This window comes from Capra hircus, chromosome 7 (genome assembly GCF_001704415.2).
Source record: "Capra hircus breed San Clemente chromosome 7, ASM170441v1, whole genome shotgun sequence".
NCBI lineage: Eukaryota > Metazoa > Chordata > Mammalia > Artiodactyla > Bovidae > Capra > Capra hircus.
In genome coordinates this window covers 26,753,736-26,770,097 of record NC_030814.1, presented here as the reverse complement: position 1 = coordinate 26,770,097, position 16,362 = coordinate 26,753,736, and the positions used below count along the sequence as shown (strand labels likewise).

The window sequence follows — 16,362 nt, the reverse complement described above, 5'->3', positions numbered from 1 at the left end:
AATTGGCAAAGGCACCTCTTGTGGGAATATGATATACACAAAGGCACTTTGTGTGGACAGATCTTCCTCAGGGTTTGAGCTTGCCAAATGGGAAAGAGGCTAGATACCAGCCTTCACTCATATCTCTTGGCCTGTCTCCTCTGTGCATGGCACAATCTATTTGGCCATACACAAATGTTGTGGGCATAAATTTCACACTTGATATTTTTATGAGTCCTTTTGCCTTTAGAAGACTCTAAATAAATTTCTTAGATGAGAGAGTGCCTGCAGCACAGGTTTCAAATCATAATTTACCGTGAAAATGGTTTTTTAAAAAGAAAATAGAAATACATATATGACAATGTGTATAATAAGGAAAAGAATATTGGCCCAAAACCAAGACTCAGAATAACTTAATGTGCAGAAATGCATAGAGATAATCAGGTACTCATGTTAGACTGCAGATTGAATATCTTTCAGGCTTATAGGTGCTACTGTTAAATAGGCCTACTAAAAGCATAAACAAGATAAGGATCATAAATAGCCTTTTCATTATAGTCAGTGTACCTTATCCAGTTTGAGACCTAACATTTTCAGAAGATTATTTAAAATATTGAGTAGGTTTAAAGAAAATGTTGAAGATAAGTGAAAGGGGAAAAACAGGGTAGTCATAAAAGACCATAACTACCAGTTTTCTGATTTTAGAGAAATATATGATTTCAGCTTTAGCAAGGATATAATTCAAATATTGGGGTTAAGATTCATTAGTCATTAAAACTATTAAGAACTCACTTAGGTTATATACTATTTTTTCTTGAACACATTTAGATATTGGATGAATACAACCTAGGGAATTAAACATTTAAACAAATGCATCCCAGAGTTGATGGTTCCTTAGTTCCAGTTGTCTAAGATTCTTTTAGCTTATCCTGCTTCACTGATGAAACATTGACAGAGATTTGACTATTTAAATCAAGTTGTAGAAATTTCATTACTAATTACATGAAGTTGCACAGGGTTATTAGTCACTGGTTAAGTCCCTAATTCTACTAATTGAAAAATCATCAGGGAATGAAAAAGATAATGCCATCTATTTATTGTTAAGATGTCAGTTCCTTAAATTGGGTTAGTAGACATATTTTTGGAGAAGGCAATGGCAACCCACTCCAGTACTCTTGGGGAAAATCCCATGGATGAAGGAGCCTGGTAGGCTGCAGTCCATGGGGTCGCTAAGAGTTGGGCATGACTGAGTGACTTCACTTTCACTTTTCACTTTCATGCATTGGAGAAGGAAATGGCAACCCACTCCAGTGTTCTTGCCTGGAGAATCCCAGGGATGGTGGAGCCTGGTGGGCTACCATCTATGGGGTCACACAGAGTTGGACACGACTGAAGCGACTTAGTAGTAGTAGTAGTAAACATACTTTATTTTCTAAGATATTGTTCACTACTTAGCTTCTCTTCTGATCAAGCAACTCACAGATATTGGGTACCAGAACTTAAGAAGAGGTGGTTTTATATTTTATATTTTTTGAATGTTATTTGGAATTCTTTTTAAAAACTGAAAATATATGTGGATTCTTTTTATATATTGAAAGCTATTCTCAAAATTTTCTTAAATATAAATGTTTTGATTATTACATTGACAGTCTCACGCGTTACACATGAAGACAGTCCATTAATTGTGACTTGGGATAGTGGACACTTTGACATTTGGGGCTTATTCTCCTTTTAAAAAATCGATGCTATCAAATATCTCACAGTAGTCATTAGCTGTTCATCATTTGACGATCTTTCCTCATATATTCATGTGATGATCAACACCTCATCCACTAATGAATTATTTCAAAAACATTACTAGTTAATACTAGTATCTTCAATTATTCAGGACACTATGAGAAGTTGCAAAGTAATGACAGCTGCCTGGAGGCAAATCATTCCTGTTGTTAAGTACTAGTATGTAATGAAATGCATTTTCAACAGCCTCAGACTTGGGCATTGCAGTGCGAAGGAGATGTCATCAGGTCTAGGTGCAGATCAGAGCGGTGTTCCTTGGGCAAATCCCTTAACCTCTTTTAGCTTCTCTTCTCTTCTAAAGAGGAAATGTTAATCAGTTCTTCCTAGAATTGTCATGAATAGTCAATTATAGTTTTCAGGGGCCATGAATATTAAAGTGGACGGTTCTGATGTCCTTTCAGAGGTTCCTCCTCCCTGCCCAGGGTGCTTTGCCTGACATGCTTCCTTTACTTGTATGAGTGCTCATGTTCTGTGTTCTCTTTGCACTTTGAGTATATTTCTGTCACAGCACCCACTATGACTGTTGGCTTCCTTGTCTCCCCTGTACCCCCATCCTCCAGACTATGAGCTCCTGAAGGTCAGAGTATTTCCATCTTTGTATTTTTAGAAATTTATATCGTTCTTAAACTTATCTTAAAGAAGGATTTTTAAAAAAGGTTGGTTAATCTTTCCTTAATATTGATTTAGTAGTTTCCATAGCATTATTTATGAAAGAAAAAAATTTTTATATCTCCAGTGAAAGATTTCAATATCTTACAGGTTGTGAAATACAGCCTAATGCTACCATTTGGAGGTATAAGTATTTGTGATACTAGGTTTAGGTAGGAAAACTCTCAAGCACAGAATTGTGAGTTTCTGAAAGACAGGCTTAAAAGGTTAGATTAAGGGTATTGGGGGGTGGGAGATCAGCTTATGGACTTTTAAGCCAGAGAAGTTTTAAAGTCCATTTTAAATGTAGAAAAATCCTTAAAAAAAAAGAAAACCAAGCATCGTCTTTTCACAGAAACAAATTTTGATATATAAATCTGCAGTATATTTAGCCTCTCAAGTGCCAAGTCTCCACTTGCAGCCTCTGCTCACGCTACAAACCCACCTTTGAGCTGTACTCAACACCTGGGTACATCTTTCCTAGCAGAAAAAAAAAAAAACAATGAAATTAAGAAAGACAAACTTTTTAAAGTATTTTAAGGGGAAAGAGACAAAGGGTTTTGCCCACCACAGAAAACTTGACACAATTTTCTGTGTAATATCTTTATTTGTTTTCTTAGCGTCTCTTAGACCTCCAGCACCACATGCCTTCTCTGCCTCCAACCAGGCCCTAAAAGCCTCCTGTTGACAGGATCCATCTAAACCTGACTCTAAACTCACATTGGGCCCCCAGCATACCTGGCAGCCTGGAGATGCCACCCATTTAGAAAGCTATTCTGGGACCATATGGCAGTGGTTTTCAAACTTCAACTGCTATATAACAGGAAGAAAAATAATGAGTATAGTGATCAGGAACAGGTATATACATAGGATTATAACTGCAATAATAATGCTTTGTGAAAGAACTTTAACAATGCAGTCATTCTGCTCCCCTCTCCCCCGCCCCACAATGTATTTACTTACAAAAATCAAATACTAGTCCTAACCCACCAATTTCTCTTCATTGGAAATCTGAAAAACATTTTACTATTGTTTAGAAGTCCATATCCCCAGCAGATTATCCAGGTATTTATACCACTAAGACCATATTCCTTTTTGGGATGTGTCTTGGTCCATTAAGGCTGCTATAACAAAACATAGGCTAGGTAACTTATAAACAACATAAGTCCATTGCTCATAGTTCTGGAGGCTGGTAAGTCCAAGTTCAAGATACCAGCACGGTCACTTTCCGGTGAGGGTCAGCTTCTAAGCTCACAGCTAGTGTTTCACTTGGTAGAAAGGGCTGGGGAACTCTAATCGGGCTCTTTTATAAGAGTACTAGTCCCATTCATGAGGGTTCCACTCTAATGCCATACACCAAAGTCTTCACCTGCTATACCATCACATTTGAGGGTGAGGAGTCCAACATATGACCTTCTGATCACAGCAGGATGCTTCTACTGTTTTTTACAAAAATCTCTGTCATTATCTAAGAAACTTGAGAACTGAGGAAATTAAACTCTTGCAGTTGATTATTTAGTGCTTACTTTGTAAGATGCCATCTTTAACCTCTGTTCACTTCTTTCCCAGGCTGAGGTGGAAACTGCCATTGGCCTTGAGAAGTGCTGTATGAATTCTCTCTGCCACAGCTGTTGGCCCGCTATGGTTGTCTTCCTGAAAGGCAAGTCTTTTTTTTTTTTTTTTAATTTTACCTTTAAAATTCTAAAAAGTGGGAAAGTTATAAAATATGGGTAAAGCTGTGCTTAATTGGTCACTTAAGTAATTTATCACCCAAAGCGTTCCTTCTCTCTCAGGCATGGAGACTACTCCCAGTTGTCTTCCTGTTAATCCTCCACAGCGTTTTGGCCTGATGCCTAGGGAAGTTTCCCAAAGCTGCTCCCACAGAGGCTGTGGGGGATATATTGTTTGAATGCACCACCAGTCTCACTGCCTCTACTTCTCTCCAAGATGGCAGCAGGTTGAGCTTATGTCACCATTTATCATCATTATTAACACATTTATATGTGAGCATATGTATGGTTCTATGGGGATTTTACATAAATATGGAAAATATGGAAGAGTGTGGTTCATACCCTTGAGGACGGTAAAATAAAATTAAATCAGAGTCAGTCACCATATGCAATGTTTAATCATGTCATGTGGTGACCACTTGCTGACACACTATGCCATATTTCCACAGCATTCGTGTTTTCTAATGGCTGAATCAACTCCTGCCAAGATATGCAAAAACAACTAGGGGTGTTTTCCAAAAATGTTTTCCCATTTCTGCTACCAAATTCACCTAATAGAAATAACTCTGAGTAACTGCTCCTTGCCTACTGTGGAAAATACTTTATTTGGTGGCAGTGTTGAAACATCCAATGTGAATTATAGCCTCTTACGGTGGCGGTAGAGTCAAGGAATCCGAGTTCCTTTTCAAAACCAATGGAAAAATTGCTACCTACACTTGGTGTTCTTTCTTTGTAAAGACAAATGACAATGCATTCTCTTTCAAGGTCAGATATTTCTCAGCTAGCAAAGTGGTTTAATCCTCCACTTTAACTGCTCAGGTAAAAGGATTCTTTTGCATCTCAAAGAAACCTTTGTGACAGTATTTTTCATAAACAGCATACTACCTCTATTGTCAATATTATTTCAAACTAGTGTTTGGGAAGAGAGAGAGCATGGCATTTCTAATGATAAAAATTAATGTTTTTTTAACAAAATATTAAAATCATGTACTCAAAGCTGAAGTGTTGGTTGTTTTAAAATTTTATGTTATATAGGGAGAATATTTTCGATTCATGAAGCTATTCTTATTTTTCAAGTCAAACTTCAGTATGATCAGACTTTCTGCCCTGAAAATGTTCTTGAACGAGTAATTTCAAAAGTCTCATAGTAGAAAATTTTGTTGAATAATTATTCTGTTATCACAGAATTTTATAAGGTATAGATGTTGAATTTTACCCTCTATAGATGTTGTCATAAGTTTTATTGGCCTATTGAAAAATATGTATAATTGCTTATATTTGAACACATTGGGTTTGTGAAAACCAGGCAAGCAATGGAAACCCACTGAACCATTCATATTAAAATGCAGTTAAATAGGAACATGTATGGGTACACAAACATATATAATAAGCTAGTATGTAACTGTCAGATTCATTGAAGCTGATAGTTCATTCATTGAAGTTGAAACTAAGGAGTCAATGTTTAATATCGCAAATTTTTTTCCCCTAAATTTTTTGAATCTTAAGATATCTAAATATCTAAAAAGTAGGAAGTTCTCAGACTCAGTATTTACCAGTGACTTTCAGAGAAGGTGAAACAGGGTTTATGATGAATCTAAGTGTTATGATTTTCTTTAAGTGGAAGCTAGGAGAATCCCAGGGACGGGGGAGCCTGGTGGGCTGCCGTCTATGGGGTCACACAGAGTCAGACATGACTGGAGCGACTTAGCAGCAGCAGCAGAGTTACATAGATAGATATATTAGTAGCATTTGTATGATAGCTTACTATTGACTAGATCTCTTCCTTATATTCCTGAGAGTCATGTACTTAAAAACAATAGAAATACCAGCAATAGCATCTGCTTACCAGTGGACAGATCAATCTTGGAGCACAAGACTTTAATTATGCATGACGCAAAAAAAAAAAAAAAATGATTTTGGGTTATTAGTATTCCAATAAAATTTCCACAGCTAAGAGCAGGAGAAATGCACAAATTTTAATAATTTTGCAAAGGCCATTTTGGCAGATATCAATGTACATTTGAAGGCTAATATGATTTCCTTTTTCTGTACTTTTTTAATTTTCCTGTACAAAGAAAAAGTAAACCAGCATGTAGTTAAGAGTAGTGCATATTCATATTCAGACAGTTTGTGTGTTCTTACAAATGTGTTTGATTACAACTGCTTCAATAGTATCCCAGATTTTCAAAAGTTTATTTTAACTTTGAAGACTAGACAAGGTCATACTGATTTTACAACATCCTACATGATTTAAGTATATATTACAAAGAAAAAACCCAACATTGGAATATTACACAGCTTGAAAGTTTGCAAAGGTTATTTGTATCTTACTTATTTCTGTACTTACTGACACATCAGACGCCAGCAATGAATATTATATTTCATATTTTGTTGATTAGCAAAGATACAATCATTAGTACCTTAAGTCTTCAAAATTCACATAAACCTTTATGAAGCCATTCAGAAAGAGAAAGTCAACCCTAAAACTAGAATTAGTGATTATGATAAATGCTTTTAATAAGACAGATATACTGGAAATGTTTAAAATTATAACTTCCTGGATTATAAAGTTAGCATGTTATAGTTACTCATGGTGAAGGCTAGGTGATTCTTCTGTGCCTTGTGCTTATGAGGTTTTACTTGCTTTACTGTGAATTTAAACAGAATAAATCTGCTTCACTTTAATGTCATTGATAGAAATTACACAAAAGCTATATACTACCTCACAATACATTTCTACAGGGAGTCCCTTTATTGTCATTAATCTGGGGCATTGTGGGTTAAAGAGATATTCCATGTTGGTGAAAAGCATATACAGAAGACAGAAAATGCACAAAGAAACAAAAGCCATTTCTATGCATTTCTAAAAAAAGGTAACAACATTTTAGCAAGCTCTTTGAAAATATATCTTTTTAAACTACCAATGAAATAAAACATCATAAGAAGCAATGCATAATTCTGAGAAAGTAAATCATTGCAAAAAATTACTCATAACTTTAAAAATATACTATGTAGAGAATCAAGGGAGAGTTCAGTGGGACAGTAAATCTTTAAAGAAATAAGGGCCATTGGCTGCAGAGTAAATGTGTATATACCTTTGACCCAAAGTATTTACTTGTGATATGATCTTACAATTTAGTAAATTAAATATAGTTACATTCCCAATTGAAAGCTATCTTAAGAAGATGTTATTTACGACATGGCAGTGCTTTTTTTTTTTAATATGCTAAAAACTGATCACCATTTCAGATGCGTCAAAGTAACAATTTTATAATAGAGTCTGAAGCAGAAAGCATGTAGGCATAGGCCAAATATGTGGCCAGCCAGTACTAATTTTGCTTTTATTAAAAATGCCATTATGATTGACTTTCTCTTTATAAATCATCACTATGATTGAAGACCACTCCATATATACATCATCAAGAAATGCTGTTAACACATGGACAGACAAGACAGTAACAGTCTAGGGGCTTTTGTTATGCAGCACAAATAATAACGAAAAAGAAAACAACTTAGTGTTGCACAGGACCTCAAAGCTTTGTACACATACCATACTTTCTTTTCCAGAACCTTTAATTTAAAACTCCAATAATTCTGTGTCTAAGCCTTAATGAAACAAACACTGGTAAAGCTTATAAATTAGATGTTGAGGACTTTCATGGAGGCAGTGAGAACTTTAATTTGTGAGAATGTCAATGAAACCTCCATTATCAATAACAAATTGTTATGATAATTGCTTATTTTTTTTAGGACCTTTGAAGCAAAATAAATAGAAATCAATTTTTACCTTGAAAATGGTTGACTACTTTGCCATTAGTAAATACTTTTCTCCTCACAAATATCTACACATTGTGCTTTCCTGAGAAACCATCACCAGTTTCAAACCTCAATAAAATTCTAGTTTCACAGGAAATGCAGAGATGAACAAAGAAATGATGAGTATGCTTGGCCAAGTTATGCAGTACTATGTCAATATTTGCTAAAAATTTTTTAAAATAGACAAATAATTATTCTATTATTTTAAAGTGAAGATAAGACTATTTGTAAATACCATCAAAACAAAGATTTCAATTTTGCTTTAAAGAAACATAATGGGATTTTGTTTATTTTGCAAGATGGTAGTACTGGGGTCTTTAATTAAGGAAGTATTTCAAGATTACATAGTTATAGCTTCCTTCAAAAACCAAAGAATTGCAGATTTAATCTACTGATATTAAATATGCTCAATCTACTGATACTCAATCCTGTTTCACATGTATATGTGTGTGTGTGTGTATGTGCATATATATATATATATACACACAAGCATACTTTTTTAGGCAAATAATAGGACAAAAGTCAACTGGGTAAAAATATGAACTTATTCAGGCAGTATGTAATATATAGAATATAGAATAGCACAGAAAGTAAGATCATATAATCTGATTAGAAATAAAAGTCAAATGAAAATTACAATATCAATTAGTACTGCATGTTACAGATTCATCTTCAAAATTCGATTACAAACACTGACAGTGTTTGGTAGGCACCGGGAAATAATTAGGATAATATAGACTCATTACAGAAGGACAAAACTTATTGCTAACATTGCAGTATTCTTTTTATAAGTTCAGTATTGATCACGAAAGCTCTGACAACTCTTGCTTTTATTTAATAACTATAAGATTGTTTTACCCTTGCTATCAAGAGTGCTTCTTTCTTTGCCTAATACATTTCAACCAGTATGAATAAGAAAACAATGAAAAAACTCATTCACAGTTAATGTGATGTTGCTTAAGGAATTTAAACGATAAAAATCAAATTAAACTATTGAAAAGGCAGGCTTAGACCTCTTTAAGAAGACAGTTAGTGGCCTACCATAATTTGAGCACTTTTCATGAAAAATCCTGTTCAGTTTCCTATAGATTTTGCAGAGTTCATTCCATGGAGATACTTAAGGAAAATAGAGATGAGGCCTGTGATGTCTCTTCATTCTTCCTCTGTGCAGCCCAGCAGCTCCGACCTCAGTGTGATCCTCCCGTACCAGGACCAAGGAAGGATCCTTATGTGCCGTGCATAGATGGGAGGATCAATGACATTTTTTCTGTGAGTATCATTGTCAAAATTGCCCTGGAAAACCTAGCAAAGAAGAACAGACTATTAATCATTTGGCCTTCCTTTTCTTGGGAGTTATTTCTATTATTTTCTTGTTTGGATTTCCCCCCACCACATGTGAGGTCTGATAACCATGTTTTTTAAAAAACACATTGCTGCCGCTTTCTTAATGATAATTTTAAAACTGAATGGGTGATGAATGAGCTTCCCAGGTGATGCTAGTGGTAAAGAACCCGCCTGCCAATGCAGGAGAAGTCAGAGATGCAGGTTTGATCCCTGGGTGGGGAAGATCCCCTGGAGGAGGGCACAGCAACCCACTCCAGTATTCTTGCCTGCAGAATTCCATGGACACAGGAACCTAGAAGGTTACAGTCCATAGGGTTGCAAAGGAACCTAGAGGGCTACAGTTCATAGGGTTGAAAAGAGTCAGACATGACTGAAGTAAGCTGCATGCAACACAGGCAATGAATATTTAAAGAGTTAAATAAGTTGAAAATTGGTTTTCTGAAGCAGGAATACATAGATTTATCATTTTTATGTATTTTAAAAAGATCTTTTTTTAATGCAATAGGTATTTATTTTTGCTTCTGGCACAGGCTGTCGGTCAGGCAGTTTGCTGAAGGTGGTCTCTTCTAAAGAGTGATTCAGAGATCCAGGCTGTTGCAAATTTTAGCTAGTATCTGAAAAATGCAGCATTCACATTCACAACGGCCAACAGGAAAGAGCTGTGAGATTGTGCAGGGTGTTTTAAAAAACCAAGGTATGGAAGCAGCTTAAATAATTTCTGGATACATTGCATTGACCTTAACTAACTATATGACCTCAGCCAAATTGCAAATGATGTTGGGAAATGGAGAGGAGCAAGTGGATATCTGGTGCACATAATGGTCTCTATCACAGGGTCATTTGTTAATTTCTCACCTAGAGAACAAAATCAACCCAGTATCAAGAGAGATAACGCCAATCAATGCTATTTTTAAAATACTTTTTTTTTTTTTTTGCCTTCTGTATTAATTCCTAGATCCATACAATACTCTTGAGATCACTGTGACCTATAGTGTCCTGACGCAGGGCATTGCATGACTTTGTTCTTCATTCTTTAATTTCAAAGATTTTTGAACTTTGTCTGTCTATTTTTCTCCCAGAAGGCTTTTAGAATAGTAAACTTTGAGATGTGCTTGCTTCAGAAAGAAACAAAACAAAATTAGCAGCTGGCTGGTAGAGCATGGAGTAGTGGTACGTGGCATGAGTAACTGAGGTTTTCCCGTGTGCTTACTTGTGCTGTGGACACTTGGAAATTGGAAAGGAAAAGTTACAATGGACATCACAGTAATATAAAATGCCAACTACAAATTGGCACTAGCCAAGAGCATTGTCAACGACTGAACAACAGGGGCATTTGCCATCGGCCTCTGCGGAGACTGAACCCTGTGCTGCTGCAGCTGTTGACCTTCAACACCCACTGGGGGAGTTCAGGGTGGAGTGAGGCACTCTGTGCTCCAGGGAATCTGGTGGGATGGGTCTTTGGATAGTTGGATATTTTCAGGAACAGATTTTATGACCCCAATCCTGGCACCTCCTCATACCTAGAAAAACATGAAATCCCTCATGATGACATCAGATCCTCCTGACTAGCAGGAAACCTTTTGTAAAATGAGTGCCTAATGGTCCTGAACTCCCCCTTCACCAAAACCTTACACGATGACCGTCCCTTACTGTTCTTTGGAGCACTCTCTCAGAAATCTCTGAGGTGCTGCTTCCCAGGCTGCAGTCCTCATTTTGCTCCAAAGAAAAGTTAACTTGCAACTCTCAAGTTGTGCATCTTTTTTAGTTGACAGTTATGACAACCGCTGAAGTGACCCAGAGTGGAATTCCTTCCTTCGTCTGAGCCCCATGAAGAACTGGAACTTCGGTACCAGCAGCGGCACCCTGAGCCCATCTACCTCCTCAGGGAATGCAGATGAATTTGGGTAAGTCTCTTCTGGTTCTCGAATCTCCTGTATTGGTTGAGATTCTGAGTTTTATTTGGTGGTGGAGCAGGTTACCTGCTCCCTCCCAGGTGGAAACATACTGGGGGTGGGTGAAACAGTCAGGGCATAGCCACCCAAGAGCTAGACACTGAGTTGGGCTCGGTTGGAAGACAATGAGAAATTTCCACCCGGTGGAAAGGTACTGAGGGTGGGGGCTGGATTGAAAAAAATCGAGGAATACCTGGGTCTTGGCTGAAAGATGCCAAAGTTGCTCTGTTGTAGGGGACTGAGTGGTTTTGTTGAGTGGTTAGGTAAGAGGCTGATCGGACGCTTTTCCTCAAATCAACTGCCTTTATAGAATTTGTCAGGATAAAAGTGAGGAGAATATACGAGAGCTTTGCTCTGAAGAAAAGTGACAATACTCCTCCTAGCAGATTTCGGTGTTGTCAGGTGACTGAGAAATTTACTGGAGTGGTGGCTACCTAGTCCTCATCCCATGCAGCGGTCCCACAGGGAAACCCACTCATTAATGAAAACACTTGCTCACCCCAGGGTCGCAGATAAGAACTGGCCATTCAGCGACCTGAGAAGCCATGGTGGTCTTAGATTGCCAGAGGCAGAATCTGAGCCACCACGTAAGACGGGCTGAAATGACTCTGGGCTAACTCCTGAAGGAGTTAAGCTCACAAGCAGCACACAGGCCCACTACACAATTTCACTAGTGATTTTTATCCCTGACAAACTCAACTTAATATGGGAAACAGAATCTCTCAAAAACAGAAAACAGGGGCATCAGAAAGCCCACCTCTGACTAACATTCCAGGCAGATTCATGTACAATACTTACAGAACTCATACTTGCAAGTACATACTTAATTGGAGAAATTATACTAAAAGAGATCTCAACCTAAAATGGCCAAATTGGGGCTCTTTTGATATTCCAAAATTGATATTTTTCATGCACGATTAGAAAAGGCCAGCCATGCTTGCTTTTATTGGTTATCTAGAAGTTTCTAAAAGAGGAAACAATAGAGTAACTTCTTTGTAGGAAACAAGAAATCGCTTGCAACTATATCAGAGCTGAAAAATGGCTGCTAGCACTGACTCTGCCAAGTTGCAGGTCTAGTGGGACTGGGAAGTCACATTTGACTTTATGCCATTTGACTTCTGCTTTATTTAGAGTGTCACTCCCAGCTGGTAAGGTTCTGGTTTGGTTTTGTTGGTTTGGTTTGAACACACAGACATCTGGTACAAAACTGCTCAAGCTAATATGGGAAGACCTTCTTCTAAGGTTCTACACTCCACCTGGGTACCCCTTGGAAAAATGTTTTAAATGACTTGTCAACCTATAGCTATGATCCAAGGACAAGGAAAATGGCCTAAAAATATTAGATCTTTATTGACACAGGATAGGAAAATGGATTGAAGTTCCCTTATGTCCAGGACTTTCTCCTATAATCAACAGCCTAGGTCTGATTAAGTTAAGACCCCCACTTCCCCATAGGGACACTCCCTGCTGGGGCTAATCTGCTCTTGTTATCAGGGCCAATTTGAGCACTATCTATCTGAATCTTGGCTATAAAACTATGACCATGGAAAAATATGATTTTTGACAGTGTATTGAAGACTTCAGAGAAAGTTTGAAGAAAAAAAAAATTTCTTTAAGAATTCTTCCCCTGAGGAATTAACTCTTCTTATGCCTTGAGACCAGAGCTCTCTGGATCATTTATCTAGTAGTGCAGTCACGTTAGTTGTTCCGTCGTGTCCGACTCCTTGCCTGCCAGGCTCCTCTGTCCATGGAATTCTCCAGGCAAGAATACTGGAGTGGGTTGTCATTTCCTCCTCCAGAGGATCTTCTGGACCAGGGATCCCACATTGCAGGCAGATTCTTTACCATCTGAGCCACCAGGGAAGCCCTTATCTTATCTAAACAATCTCTAATTCTTGAAACCAAAAGAAAAAAGGGATCAAAGCCTTTAAAAAATCATCTTATTCCAACTGTTGTTAACAACTAATGTTTTGTATTGTGATATCTGATTTATAACTAAGTTTGGAAAGCAAAGCTATGAGATCTCTTTTGTGTCTATTGGGACATATATCTGCCTATGGTCTCCGTGTGTGTCTTTGTTTTTGGATTAGATTGCTGAGACTGGTTTGTAAATGAGCTCTAATTGGCCTAAAGAAAAGTAAGCACTTACAAATCAAACAGTTCTAAATACAAGATAAATTAAACCTAAATGAATTTCAGGTTCATGTGAATTGGGAAATATTCAGTATTAAATACCTGGTATTATTGTTTGTTTGTTGACCTAATATAGACATTTCTAAGAGTCATTAACATGAAGCAAAATATTTTCATTGTGCCTAGGTTTAATATGTAAAATACTATTATATCTGTTACAAGTTTGTCAGCAAGGAAAGTACCTTGAGTGAGGAAACGTCTAAAAATAATGTAAATGATATATGAGCTTTTAGACAAACTCTATTAATAATTACACTTTAGGAATGTCTGTCTAAAATAGTTTCTCCAGAATGAGGTAATCTGAATTTGTAAGGGTTGTGCTAAACTAAGTGTTGGAAGTCTATTGAATAGCTAGATCATTTCCAAATAGAATAAGAATTTGAAATATTTATTACTGAACACTATGTTCCTCTTACGGCGAAACTAAGGAGATTTGAGACTCTTAATGAATAACGTTTGGTGTCATCCTAAGATGTTCTCTATAAGAAATGTTTTCAGAAATTATCACTGGTATTTATGGTTACCAATCTATAGAATGCTAATATAAAGGTCAGTTCTTGTTTGCTTAAGGAAGGTAGGATGTGTAGTTTCCAGTAAAGAAGGTATGAGGAATGGAATTGCATTTTATGAGGGAAAAGGAAGTAGGTCTGATTTACAGGTGGCTATTTCTGAATGGGAGAAAAGAGTAACTGATACAGAAAGTGATAAGAAGGTTTGTGGAAAGTGGACCCTGAGAAAAGAGTTTCATGCATGGTTAGGACTATGTTTAGGCTTTCTTCATACCTTAGTCAGTAAAGAACCTGCCTGCAATGCAGGAGACTTGGGTTCAATTCCTGGGACAGAAAGATCCCCTGGAGAAGGAAATAGCAACCCACTCCAGTATTCTTGTCTGGAGGAGAATCCCATTGACGGAGGAGCCTGGCAGCTTATAATCCATGCGGTCACAAGAGTCGGACACGACTGAGTGACTTTCACTACTAATTAATTAAGTTTACCTTTAAATGAATTTAAATGCAAGCTGGTACAAAAACTTGAATTTGGTTTTTCTCTCTGTTAAGGGCACATGCTTTCTTCAGATGTTGACCTGCCTCTGATAATAGATTTAAGTTTATTTACCTCTTAAATGATCAGTTCTATATTGCCTCTGAAATACTTTATTGTTACTTTGACTAAGTGAATAGCTATTGTTTCACAATGACATTTAATTCTATCTGACTGAGTGTTCTAAACCTTTTTGACATTTGTTGACAAAACTTCCTGACTCATTTTAATGCAGCACTTTTGACTTCTAGCTAACTTTGGGATGCTTCAGAGGGCCCCTGAAGCATCCCTGAAAGAGATATTACACTAATTAGGTTCATTTTGTATGCAGAATTACATGGGAAGTATTGTCAAGTCAGTCCGTTAGAGAATCTGCCTGCAATGCAGTTGACCTGGGTTCGATCCCTGGGTTGGGAAGATCCCCTGGAGAAGGGAAAGGTTACCCACTCCTGTATTCTTGCCTGAAGAATCCCCATGGACAGCTTGGCAGGCTACATACAGTTCATGGGTTGCAAAGATTTGGACATGACTGAGTGACTAAGCACACAACACACTGTCAAGTGAGTAATAAATCTTGGGTTATATTGTATGGTAAATGTTACTAATATAGATATCCTAGAAACTATATGGAGTTCTTAAAATTCCGCTATGTCCAGGTAAAATGTTATCAGTCATAATTCTAGCTAGTATCACAGCACTAACCAAGTTTCGCAAAAATGCTTCCACTTCAAGAAGCTTCTAGAAAGGATTTTTGGATAAATACAAGCTTCAGAAGTAGGTAAGAAATGAAAGGATTCTAATGGAAAACTTGATGACTTCACAGAGGTTAACAAAAGGACTGAATGAACTGGCAAATACGTTTATAACTTTTATGGTTTCTATCGGAAAAGTTATTGGTTTGAGTCTATGTTTTCCAGGTGTAAGAAAAACCTTCCCCTCAGATTATTATGGCAGTACTTTCAAAAAACTAGACTTTATTAACAAATTGAAGCATTTTTTTCTATCTGGCCTGTCCAGAGATTGTAAACCAAGAGTTTCCAATAACTTTATCAGATCAGTTAGGAAGGTTATCTCACAAACAGGTACAGAAATTTCAAAGAATTTTGGAGAAGTTGAGAATGGGAGGACTTCACTGTTAGGCAAAATCTGTGATAAGCCTTCAGTGTGACTTTCCTAGCCCTAAAAAGTTCAGTTCAGTGTGAGACTCTATGAAAGTTTCAGCAAAAAGTCTATGATCAGTTATGACTATCAGTTATAACTAACCAGGCCAAATTTATTGAGACCAAACCAATTTCACAAACAGATCTATTTGGTTATAGTCGGTAAAAATGAAAGTGATTTTAGAGAGAAAGATATTTCAATGAATGTTAAATCCCAGTTTGTTAATGGAGGTCTGTATCTACTAAGACCCATTTCTTGAATAGTTCTTTTCTGTTAGGGTATTTTAATGTAAAATTTATTGAATTATTAAAGAACATTCTAAGTTTATTTCTGAAGCTTAGCCCAGTAATTTATCATTGGATAAAGATCAGATGCCTCATAAACTGCAACCAAGACTGGAAAAAGACATAATTTAAGAAACTATCTCCAACGTGGATGGAAAGACCTTTTTACCAGATACTCTTTTAACTATCTCATACACAGTGAAACTGAAGGGAAATTGACTATTGGATTAACTCCTCCTTCCAAAGGCCCCTACACTGGACTGGTCTATAGAGAGGCCTGCTGACCTCAAACTCACCTTAAAACGATGCTCAGAGGAAACTGCACTATACTGGGATGAGAAGAAAACGACATCAGGAGTGGACAGCTTGCCCAAGATGCTGGATCTGATTTGTATGATCATTTATAATGTGTTTTTT

The 16,362-nt window shown here is 37.0% G+C and overlaps 1 protein-coding gene across 2 annotated transcripts in view; it reads right to left on the bottom strand.

The window, feature by feature from the left end:
• EDIL3 (EGF like repeats and discoidin domains 3) overlaps positions 6,106-16,362 on the bottom strand; it is a 478,798-nt gene continuing 468,541 nt past the window's right edge. For both annotated transcript variants that reach the window (XM_005683400.3, XM_005683401.3), the window contains one exon: positions 6,106-9,272. In XM_005683400.3, coding sequence (XP_005683457.2) covers positions 9,123-9,272 — 150 coding nt within the window. In that variant the 3' untranslated portion in view covers positions 6,106-9,122. The remainder of the gene's footprint in view (positions 9,273-16,362) is intronic.